General features: G+C 35.6%; 1 protein-coding gene across 6 annotated transcripts in view; it reads right to left on the bottom strand.

Annotated features, from left to right (window-relative positions):
* ZMYM2 (zinc finger MYM-type containing 2) overlaps nucleotides 1-12875 on the bottom strand; it is a 103325-nt gene that overhangs the window by 24585 nt on the left and 65865 nt on the right. For all 6 annotated transcript variants that reach the window (XM_045443884.1, XM_045443857.1, XM_045443864.1 and 3 more), the window contains 3 exons: nucleotides 12511-12683; nucleotides 5694-5859; nucleotides 5086-5120 (listed from right to left, as the gene is read on the bottom strand). In XM_045443884.1, coding sequence (XP_045299840.1) covers nucleotides 5086-5120; nucleotides 5694-5859; nucleotides 12511-12683 — 374 coding nt within the window. The remainder of the gene's footprint in view (nucleotides 1-5085; nucleotides 5121-5693; nucleotides 5860-12510; nucleotides 12684-12875) is intronic.

Genomic DNA, 12875 nt, shown 5'->3' with positions numbered 1-12875 from the left:
ATCGGTGGCTCTCCTGCCTTCTCTACCAAAACTTCCTCCACATCTTCTTCCTGCATGGCCCCAAAGCCTTCTTCACTTACTTGGTGCAACACACACTATGTTTTTAACACTGTTCTTTTTATTTTCTGTAACACCTTCAAAGCCTCTGAAACTTTTCAGCGCAGTCTGGTCAAACATTTCCCCAACAATTATTCACAGGAGCCTGCTCGATGCTGTCCTAAGCTGTGCCAAAACAATCACATTGCGTATGGTGACTGACTTCCAGTAATCTATCAGGGTGGTTTCCTTGTTGGTGTTGAGAGCCTCAAAAGCTTTCTCATGAAGTAGGCCTTGAAAGCTTTAAGTGTGCCCTGATCGAGGGGGTGGATGGGAGACACAGTGTTTGGGGGCATAAAAGGAACTACACTGAGATAGGCATTTCTGAGTTCTTCAAGGCAATGGATATTATCCAGGAATAAAACCTCAAAGGCAAGGTTTTCATTCTGAAAACCAAGTTCAACCTCTAGGATGAAGCAGTTGGGAGAACCAATCCCAGAATATTTTAGATAACCATTCATGCATTCTGTCCCACCTCCAATGGGCTGGCACACAGTTCAGTTTTTCCCTGTAAGCCCTCATGGACTTGGGGCTCTATGCACCACGAAGGATTTACACATAAAACCACTCTTGGCACTGGCACACTCTAGCAAGGTTGTATGGTCTCTAAATGACTTAAAGGTCAGGGGCTTTGGACACCACTTGTATTATATGGGTTCATTTGCCACTGACCTTGTGAAAGCAAGCCAGTCTCATCAGTGTGGAAAACCTGCTTGTCTGGATATCCCTTCTTCCTGTGTTATCACTTAGCTGGTATTCTTCCACAGCATCCTGGTTCTGATCTGCAGAACCCACCTTGCCTGCAAGTTTAACATTTTTCACACCATTTTTCCTTAAAATGCGTGAGCCAGCCAGCAGGAGGCAAGGAGCGTTTAACATTGCCCTGATCCTGGGAAACGTGTTGTAAGCTCAAAGTCTCACCACAATGCCATTTCATTGTTTTTGGGGTTTTTTTTTAATTAGTCCTAAGTCCATGAATCCATAAACAGAGTCACTATTCCTTCTTTTCCACAGCTTCACCATGCACTATAGGTTTTATTTTAGCACTTGGAGTTGGCTTATCTACAGATTCGTGAATTTCTTATTCCTTTTTTCTGGGTATACCATATTGTTGATTCACGAACATTAAACTCACTGTAAACTGAATGAAGCTCACCTAACACACCTTATTTCCTCTGTAAGGCAAAAAGCAGCCTTCCTGTGCTTAGGAACACTAGCCAGCACTTTAATACTACGTTTAGGGGATCTTTTATGAAGCAAAATCACCAATGAAAAGGACAAAATATGATAAAGGTGGTACACTAATTAGACTATGAAAAGGAGACCTGTTTACAGGATGAGCTGACAAGAAGGGAAAGCTCTGCCTTGTTCCACACCTCAGTAGGAAGATGCACTTCAGGAAATTCGCATTTTTTTACCACTCTGCACATGTCTGCACATGTCTTTGAAAAGTGTCATGGGCATTGATTTAGGGGTTACAAATAAATTTTAGAGAAGAGGCAAATTTGCAAATATGAATGATGATCAATTGTACTTAAAACATTATCACTGTTTATGGGGCGCCTGGGTGGCGCAGTCGGTTAAGCGTCCGACTTCAGCCAGGTCACGATCTCGCGGTCCGTAAGTTCGAGCCCCGCGTCAGGCTCTGGGCTGATGGCTCAGAGCCAGGAGCCTGTTTCCGATTCTGTGTCTCCCTCTCTCTCTGCCCCTCCCCCGTTCGTGCTCTCTCTCTGTCCCAAAAATAAATAAACGTTGAAAAAAAAAAAATTAAAAAAAAAAAACATTATCACTGTTTAATAAATTTATCTGTGCATATTTTAAGATGTGGAAAGATATAAATTTTTAAAAACTAATACATATGGCCACAGGGCTGGTACTAGTATGAGCTTATTCTAGATTCATCAGGATTTCAAACCACATAATTAATCAGCTAAGAAAAAGAGCTGTGAACAAGAACCTAGGGAATTTATTTCTAACACTACTGCTGTGTTAACATCAGGCAACTGACTCAATCTCATGTCTCAATTTCCTCAACTGTAAAATGGAAAGAATAATTTAACATAGAGTTATTGTGTATCTATTATATACTAAGACTAGGTAAGTTCGGTCCAAACTGCAAAATACTTTAGAAACCCCACATAAGAATAAGGGGTCCAAAATCATGTATGTCCTAGATTACTCAATGTTTTACTTCCTGTCATTCCAGAAACATTACATCATGTCAATTAAACTACGTCACCTGGGGCACCTGGGTGGCTCAGTCAGCTAAGGGCCGACTCCTGATTTTGACCGGGTCATGATCTCACAGTCTCGTGAGTTCGAGCCTTACTTACGTTGGGCTCTGTGCTGACTCTGCAGAGCCTGCTTGGGATTTTCTCTCTCTCTCTCTCTCTCTCTCTCTCTCTGCCCCTTCCCAGCTGAAGCTCTCTCTCTCAAATAAATAAAAACTCAAAAAAATAAGTACTGAAGGAGGACCCAAAACAATGAAAATTATAATGACAAAAGCGACCAACTGTTGAGTATTTGCTTCATGCCAAGGACTATGTGCTACAATGTTTGTATCCTCCTAAAATTCATATGTTGAAATCTAATACCCAATGTGATGGCATGTGAAGGTGTGGTCATTAGGTGGTGATTATGTCATGAAAGCAGAGCCCTCATGAATGGATTAATGCCCTCATAAAAGAAATTCTGGGGTGCCTGGGGGCTCAGTCTGTTAAGCATCCGACTCTTGATTTTGGCACAGGTCATGATCTCATGGTTCGTGAGATCAAGCCCTGCCTTGGGCTCTGCACTGAGAATGTGGAGCCTGCTTGGGATTCTCTCTCTCCCTTTCAAAATAAACTTAAAAAAACCCCAAAAATCCTAGGGATTCCTCACCCCTTTCCACCATATGAAGACACGGTGAAAAGATAGCTGTTCATAAACCTGGAAGTGAGCCTTCACCAGACACTAGCAACTTGATTTTCGACTTCCCAGCCTTCAGAGCTGTGAGAACTTCTGTTGTTTGTAAGTCATCTCATCTAGGGCACTGTGTTACAACAGTTCGAATGGGCTAAGACATTATGTAAAGCACCAAATTTACGTAACTCATGAAATGGGTTATTTAATTCTTGTAACATTACAAGAAGTAAGTCACTTAATCACTCCCACTTTACAGATGAGAAAACTAAGGCTTGGAAATTAACAACCTGGTAACAATGACAGAGCTAAAAATTCTGAAGTCAGGACTCAAGTAAATTCATCTAACAACAAAGCCTATGTTCTTAACTACCATACATACCGCCTTTATGAGGTCTGGAACATAGCAGCTACCATGTGTTTAATACTTACTATGTGATAACCCTGAAGCAGGCACTATCTTCATCCCCATTTTACAAATAAGGAAATTCACAGAGAACTTCTCTGAAGGGACTTGTCCAAAATTATACAGCTAGGCTCTCACCCTTTGAAGTTCATGGGTGAGGAATTAAGATTCCAAAAGCTTACAAGGAAAAAATGGGAGAGGGCTTTAGTAAGACAAAAGGTAATAGCTGCGGTGGCACACTGACTTACTCTCCCCTAGACCATCCTGTCTGTCATAATAATGTGGCTCAAGTGCTCTGAGAGGAAAAAAGTATTTAATACTGTGCTGGTAGAAGGGGTGCCTTAAAGCCTTTGAAACAAGGCTAGAAATTGCCTTATGGCTGTACAAAGTTAACAAAATAGGGAGTGGCCATCCTTATATTCCTCATTACGGATAAAAGTGCCTGGTATTGAAATCAGAGGATTCAGCCGAAGTCTTCAAAGTATTTATGAATTATCTGATTTTAAATATAATTTTCCACAAGGCAGAGGGGATGACGTATAGGGGAGGAAAGCAAAGGAGAAAGCACTCTTACTTTCTAGGATTCTAACTATTAACATCACAAGCAAAAACTGAATGGAATAATGTAAAATCACCAATTTTTCATCAATGTCAGTGATCCTAAATTGTGGTTACATATTAAAATCACCTCAAGAACTTTCTAAAAATGCAGAATTTCTGAGTTGGGGCGTAGGCATTGGAAAGTTCTGAAAACTCCTCAGGTGATTCTAATGTGTAGCCAGAGCTAAGAACCACTGATTTGTTCTTTCTTACCAAGATAAAAACTAGCTCAGAGGGTTAATATAATGCCAATAAATGACTCCTATAGAGGTTCCCTTGGGTAAGCATACCAGAAATACCTGCATTCCAACACTGGTGATTATTGTTATTCAGCATACAAAAGGGTATCTCAATGTGCTTCAGAGTATAGCAAAACTTTGCCTCCTCTCTTATTCATTACTCAAATGGCCGCCACTTTCAAACTACAAAAGTCTTAAAATGCTAACATAAAGCAGAATTTGATGTATTACACCAAAAGGCTAAAGAAAAAAGAAAAAAAGTCCACAGGACATGTTATGAAAGTTATTTCTCATATTTAAAAACTCACAAGTTCTGGGCCCCAACATATATCTTCAGATACCTATTGGAGAAATATATGCTCAAAGCCATTAATAATCTGGCCCAGCCCCTCTTTTTACCCTCATTTCCCTTGAGTTCACCACAGGTCCCCCTTAAGTTTGGCCCTCATGAATAGTTATGCATGCCCTTAGCACATTTCTCCTACTTTTCATCCCTTTCTACCTGGCAACCTTCTACTAAATAGTTGAGAAGTTTTTTCACAGCCACCAGGAACAGACACAATCATTCAGTCAATCATTTCAAACATACTATTGCTACTGCCTTAAAGATTATAGGCACTTCAACTTCAATACCATTTATATGTCTATCTCCTCCAATGTGGGTAGAGGCCATAAGTAATTCAAAGTATCTGTGTTAATGCTGGGTACTTCAGCTGAATACTTCAACTGTCCCAACAGGGGAAAGTAAAATTATTTTATTATTATGATCAGATTAAATTGGACTCTTTATTCATACCCACATTAAAAAATCAACACTTAGTACTTTACTTAAATAATACTTACTGTCATTTTGGTTCGGGACGTCTGACAACCCTGATCTGAAAACAAACAAATTAAAAATAAGACAAGTAACACTTTCTGCACAATGTTCTAAATCTGTATTTCTCGTTAAACGTTACTGATTTTTAAAAAGAGTTAATGAAGAAAATATTTTAAGCTATTTTAAGTAAAGAATATCAAATGTGAGAGCTGCGACACAAAGCTAAATAAGTGGAATTAACCCTTTTCCCATTTTGTCCTCTCAAAAAGTATGCGCTGCTTTGGGGTCAGTACTATGTTCTTATGTTTAACTCTTCAATAAGTCACAACTTGTAAAGAGTTTTTATTGTTCCTCCAAACCGAGTTTCAGCATATACGATATGCTAAAAATGGTTTTCATTCAGAATTGCATTGCTTTTAACTAGCACTAAAGTTTTAAAAGAGGATAAAATAAAAAGCAATAAATCTACAGAAATATCACGTGGGGCACTTCCACCCAGAAAAACTATGAAATCTGCTAGTAAACGAGGTCAAAAATCAACTATTCATTATCATTGCTTTGAATTCAGATCGGTTAGAAACTAAACACTGCTGTACAGATTTTTCAAGTTACCACCTAAATTATTACATACCATAATGTAAGTTTTCAGGTCCTTTCTGAGTTGTCATGTTGGGCTCATTTTGCTGACAGTAGAAACGTAGTAAGCAGTGTTGATCACAGAAATGTTTCATCTCCCCACGCCACTGCACTCTCTCTTTAAGTGTTCCTTGAGATTTACAACAGTCACACCGTGCAGCCTTAATAAAAAAAAAAAAAAAAAAAAAAAAAGGAAGGTATCAGACATTTCAAATTAAAAAATTTTTAAAGTCAGATATATATTTTAAAAGATTTCTAAAAGTTTATCAGTAATTCTGCCAAATGTGATAAAACAATTTCTGATAAAAAATGGTATGAATCATAAACATACAATAAAATCCACAATAAAAGTGAAAAAACTGTAGCAATTTACCTAATTATCAAAATCCTTTCTATACTTACCAGAAGTTAAAGGCCAGCATTACAAAGATAGGATAACCTAAAAAAGTGAACATTGGTAGACCAAATAGGTACAGTATATTTTAATATTTTAAAATAATTTTGAGGACTCTTAATGGCATACTGTAGAAGTTTTCTACAATCATTACACTGAAAATCTCTGAGTAATAAACAGATTTCCTGCGTTCAACTGATAGCTCATGAAAAATCAATTTAAAGAAGTTGTGTCAGACCAGAAAAACTCTGAAACAAGCTCTTATGAGAAAATCATGCGTGTTAAGTTGAAGTGTATTCAACAGTTTAATAAATTTAAAGAGCTTTATTAAATACACTGATTTAACTATTAACAAGAACTTCATGTTCATGTTTCAAATACTCAAAATATTTAACTGATTGAAAAATAATTATACTTTAAGACAACAAATTTGACCTACCTCTAGGAACACAATTCACCCTCAACTAGTCTAACAACTTCATAGGCAAAAAAAAAAAAGAAAAAAGAAAGAGAAAAAAAAAAAAAACCCACAAAACAAAAATAAAATCCATACATAAAAAGTTAAACCTTATGATGGTGAATCCATAATAGACAGATTTTTATTTTTTAGTGATCCCCTAAATTTTGCCCATTTTCACTAATTCTTAACAACTTGATCAATGAGTGGACCAAAGGATATGAATGGTTAATTTCAAATACAGTTCTTTTCATAATTAAGTATCTGATCCAGTTAAAGTAGAAATAAATTACCATATTTCTTAAATCACCCTTTGGTTTAACAACTTAGAAGTTTTGATAAAGCAATACATACTACGTTCATAATAATCACGTGGTTTTTCCTCGTTACTCTACGTAATCTATGGTTCTATACTGTGGGTTTTGAAATCTCTCATTTTATGTTTCAATAGGAGTTCTATGAATAAATACTGTATCAAAATTCCTAGTCAGGAATATTACAAATGATTTTGTTGATAAACAGGTCTTATATAACAAACATACCCCAAGGTTAGAACACAGGCTCTTTTTTTTCTCCAGGTCAGGTATTTCTCCTGCTGAATAAATGTTAAATGAATGAAGATTTGTAGTATAAATTATGACTATTAAGTGATGCCAATATCACATCTCTTGTCCAAAGAACTGTGACCTCAAATTTTATATTGCTGGTAAGACTATGTGGTAACTTCAGTATAATTAGCACTTACTATCACCCAGGTCATATTTTACTCAATAAAGAAAAAGGTCCCTGGTCACCACCCAAAAACTATTCTTTAAAATAACCTCTGAAGTATTAAAAGCTTCAGTGTTTGGTTCCCTTTTCACATTTTACACTAAAAGACAAAGCTCAAAGGAAGAAATCAAAAGCTTAACCTTCTAACCATTGAGTCTAAACAGTGTAAGAACACAGCATAAGTGAAGTTGTTGCCTGACTACCTCATTCGAGAACCTGAAAAATAAAAGCCCCGCATGTCGTATCTACTCCCTGGAATCCTCAACACAATGCTGGAAACTAAAGTCCAAACAGATCAAGTGACTTGTGTAAGGTCAAACATTAAAAATGCAGAGACAGGATTCAAGGCAGACAATCCAAATCAAACAAGTTACAAAGACAATGGAAAGACAAAATGAATTAATATGAGTTAACTAGAGAATACAAATCCTAACAGAAGTAAAATGCTGCAAGAAGGTTCTCCATGTAATATCTAAAACCCAAATCAATCTGTGTAAAACTTACTCAAATCACTACCTATACTATGCTAACTCTTAAAATACTTCCATTTCCACAGTAACTTAGAAGGTCAAGGACATAAAGCCCAGCACATTATATTCAAAGAATCTGAACAATGAAATCACTTCATGATTACTATAGACATTTGGATTTTGTGCTTGAAGCTCCTTTCTTCCAGAAAGATTCAAAACAATTTGAATTTGTTTGAATTAATTTGATTTCTCTGTATCTGAAGAGGAGCAAAATTAATGCCAATGTGCAAATGGAAACAAAACGTGTATACACATTTTCAGAATGGAAGGATAATAGCAGTACTCAATCCTAATCCCAAATTTAATGCCATAATCAAAGTTTTAAAAGTTGTAAACCTTTTTTCCATTTGGTTTTTTTCTTTTACAACCACTCATGCAAATTCTGGATGCAAGTGTTTGGAATTGAGCTTCAAATACAATGACTAATTGGGAAACATGGTTAAAAATGACCATCATTCCTTTACCAGAACCACTTCTTCCCAACCACAGAAGAGAACTCTTAGAAAAGCCGAACATTTCTATGCAAAAGAACTGAAGTATGACTTAATTGCTGGTTTAAAAAAATACCACTTCATCATCTACTTAGTGGTTTCCCTGTCACTGTGGAAAATCAGGGATTGTCTGTTATAAGGGGTCGGGGTGGGGGGGAAAGGGGGTAACAGTCAACAGTTCAAACAACCTAAATACGCAGGTGCTAAATTCTTAATTCAAAACTCTTAATCCAACATCTCAGCTAATACAGGAATTTCTCCTTCAGTAACTGACAAAGGGTTATTCATTCAGCCTGTACTGATGCAGTCCCTATTATTTGGCCATTTCAAATTCTCATTTTTGGGTGACATATATACATCTTTGTAACTTTCGTATCTACTTGTTTCCTATTTTATCAATAAGATCTAACAAAGTGCTAGGAATTCTTCAGTTATCCAAAAAGCGTATCTAAAGTAAGAATATTAGATATTCCCTTTCTAAAATTATTTCAAAAACAAATAATCTTTTAAAATCAGTACTTACAGCAATTTTTTTTTTTACAAAACACAAAGTTTTTAAAGCCCAATCTTTTTTACTGAGCTCCTTTTATGACTCAGATTTACTAAAACATAAGTATTAATTTGATCAAAACCCATAAATCATACTTTTATACTATTAGAGGGTATTCACATTAAAGCCTTTAATACCCCTACCATTTACTACTGGTTTGGACAACAAGTCAAAACCTGTGTTAAAACACTGTAATTTGAAGTAATAACATTTAAATCAAGATTATTAGTTCTACTAAGTACTGTGAAGTATTCTGAAGAAACAGTAGGTCTTTTAAATTAGCTTTACATTAAACATATCACACTCCATTATAATACTACTAACTCCTCTCTCTCCCCATATTTTTAACTTATAGAGATCGAAGAACTATCTTCCCACCTGGTTTCACAATATGCCTGGAAACATTTATTTTGAGGAAAAGTAAAATCTACTTCCTTCTAAAGAATTATCTGGGAGAAGAAAAAAATGTTTGTTAATTTTATTCTCAACATCTTTTGGTTGCATGTGTTCCAATTTAGAAGAGAAGAGTATTTAATAAGCCTCTATTTAAATCCAAATGTAAACCATTATAATGCCAAAAACAGATCATTCAAAACGTCTTGTCCAGTAAAACAAACATAAGCCAAAAATGTTAAGGCATAAGAATTATAAATATTTAATTTAAATAAATAAAAACATCAAGTCACTTGTACTCTAGATAGTCTCTCCAACTGAAGCACAAAGCTAAGAGAAGGTGGAAACTGCAATGTATGTGCTCCTCTGGTTAGGTAGCAATGCTCATGACTACAGGTGAAGTTAACAACTGGGTTGGCTAGCCGTTGCTTTCAAAGTTTCCTTGATGACACACTTTTTAAAAAATGATTTTTCTAATAAAAGCTGGATGGACTGTATAAAGGGTCTCATGTTTTAAAGAACTAAAAATGTAAAACTTTTGAGTTCTTAAATTTCAAAAGTGGAAGAGGAAAGAAGGTCAAAATAACCGAAATTTGGTGGGGACTCAACTCACTACGTTTTTGAGAGGTGAGCAGAAGAGATTCATGGGACGTGGAAGAATACAATGTGACTCAAGTGGAAAGCACACAGAGCAAACGTACTCTCTGATTAGTGTTGGCTGCCTTCACAGAGAAGCCTATGATGAATGAGGGGGGCAACTCTGCATCTCAAAGCCGGTATTCCTACTGATTACACAGAAAAATCGTCATTACTTGCTTTAAAAATCCCTACCACATGACAAAAATGTTCTTACCTTTATTCCTCAGATTAGTATAGTATATAATAATGTTATAGTGCATATTATACAAACATTTGTTGGGCTTAAAATAAGACAAATAATAAATATGTGTTTAAGGTATAGAATACTGACATTAAACCAACAGATAATAACAACTGGTTATTAAACTAACATGTTCTTATATGTTCTGAAATGCACTGCCTCGCCAAAATTTCCTCATTAAACAGTGCATAAATAAAAATATTAGATACAATTATCCTTTAAAATAAATAGCAAAATGGAACAAATGGCAACATCTAGAATAATGTGGTCATTTGCCAAAGAACACTTCTTTGCTTTCCCAAAAAAAAGGGGGGGGGGGGGAGAACCCACCAAAAGATTTCTCTATTTTAATATAAAAGGAAAACAAGAATTCATTCAAAGAAAGAAGCCAAACAGAGACATACTTTCAGCGTCCTTTGAACAAAAAACAAAATCCTCCAAAAAAAATTTTTTTTTTAATTAAAGGTTTGGATTCACAATTAAGCAGAAATTTATACAGTGAAATAACAGAGAAATCATCATTATCACATGGTAACAACTTTGCCTCTCTAACTATAAAATAAATTATCAAAAAGGTAACCGTAAGAATAAAATGGAATTCTCCCATCTGTAGCCACTTTACTGTTTTGAGGTTACCCAAAACGAATTTTCAAAAATAAAACCTCCTAAACAGTGGACAGTGTTCACGTGTGCTAAACTAAAATTGAGGTTTTAAAGGTACGAAAGTAACATTATGAGCAATTGTTCTCAAAATTGCCACTGTCTATAACAAAATAAGAGGTTGGTTTAGACTAAAAGAAATGCATGTTAGAGGGTGTTAGTATGTTTGTCCTGTATGTTTCTTTTTTAATGTTTAAAAAATGTTTATTTATTTTTGAGAACGAGAGTGAGAGAGAGAGCGAGAGACCATAAGCAGGGGAGGGCAAAGAGAGAGGGACACACAGAATCCGAAGCAGAATCCAGGCTCTGAGCTGTCAGCACAGAGCCCGATGCAGGGCTCAAGCTTCCAAACCCAGAGATCATGACCTGAGCCGAAGTCAGACACTCAACTTCCTGAGCCACCTTTGCGCCCCTGTCCTGTGTGTTTCTAAAATTTGAACCTTAACTGTAAGACAACTTAAATTAGTCAGAAGCAACAGTAAAATAATGAAGTGCACCAAAACTCTTAGCCTCCACAACTCTTACAACTTGGAAAGTATCTTCTTTTTATTTAAAAAAATGTTACTTAATATGTTGAGCTGCAGACATTCAAGAACTACACCAAGAATTCTCCTAAATAGTATCATTTAACGATAATCACTTGCACTAAGTGAACTAAATGATATTCTATATGTTTCAGCCATTTTACTCTTTATTTCTTTTAGCAATATTTCAGTTTTGAAGTTATGATGATGTCTGTCTTCACATGCTTTAGAAGTGCAACTATAATGAAGTTTTAACATTGACATGGTTTTCCTTGTTACGGACATATGAACTAATAACGTTTTCTTGGGTAATATCTGACTAAACAAAGCTCAAATATACACTCATTTTTCTTATATAAAAAAAAATACAGCGGACAACAAGTGACTTATCTTCACTCTTCTAGAAGTAGATTTTAATAAGACAGACAGACACACACACGCACACACTTATTCACAGTTTCAAATTAAATGTTTTTGGTCTCTATTCATATAGTGTCTTTTCAATTTGACAATTTAAAAGGTAAAAAAGAACAAAGTGTTTCAAAACACATCATAAGTGCCTAAAACAATTACCTGCTACTGTTCAACACTGATCATGTTTATCAAAAATACTTCTATTTGTGGGGTGCCTGGGCGGCTCAGTTGGTTAAGTGTCTGACTTCGGCTCAGCTCATGATATCACGGTTTGTGAGTTCAAGCCCCACATCAGGCTGTCTGCTGACAGCACAGAGCCTGCTTCAGATCCTCTGTCCCCCCCTCTTTCTCTGCCCCTCCCCTGTTCTCTCTCTCAAAAATAAACAAACATTAAAAAAAAAAAAGTTTCTATTTGGTGAAATAAAGACCCAACAAATTTTAAAGAAATAATCTATTTTGTTTAAGCAATATAGTTTAAAATGAAAACAAAGATTCTGTTTTGCTGAAAACAAAGCTATATCCTAGTTTTGGGGAATAGCTAAGTTATAAAACAAGTAAAAATGCTATTCAAGTTGTAAAGAAAAACTGAAATGATAAAAATTTTAATGAGTTCCATAATCTGGGCTAAGCTTAATGTGTGCACATTTTTTAAATACATAAGCTACCATAAGTGTAATGATAATAACTGTAATGTCTTATCAAAGATTGGTTAAAGCAGCTACTGTAATAAAAAATTTTAGTTACTTGCCTTGTAGTACCAATCCTGAAATTTCTTACAGCAGTCTTCACTACAGAAATCTCTCACGACACCATCAAGTTCTTTAGTTGCTCCCTTCTTACACAGCTGAGAGCAATAGTTGCAAGTAACACATCTCAGTCCTAAACGTCGTGCAAAATCTTGTTTATACAATAGTTTGCAGCCTGAAAAACACAAGGTTTTCATATTCAAACAAACAAACAAAAACACATGAAGAAAGTACTTAGAGGTCAAATAGTTCATTAACTTTTAGAAGAGTCTATAAGTTTGCATATAAAATCCTCTTTTCTCCTAACCCAAACTGAAATCTAGTGTGATCAGCAACCTGTAAATATTGAAACAGAATATGGAATACT

Source organism: Leopardus geoffroyi, chromosome A1, assembly GCF_018350155.1.
Source record: "Leopardus geoffroyi isolate Oge1 chromosome A1, O.geoffroyi_Oge1_pat1.0, whole genome shotgun sequence".
NCBI lineage: Eukaryota > Metazoa > Chordata > Mammalia > Carnivora > Felidae > Leopardus > Leopardus geoffroyi.
Note: the sequence above shows the minus strand (reverse complement) of the source record. Positions and strands in the feature narration are given on the sequence as shown.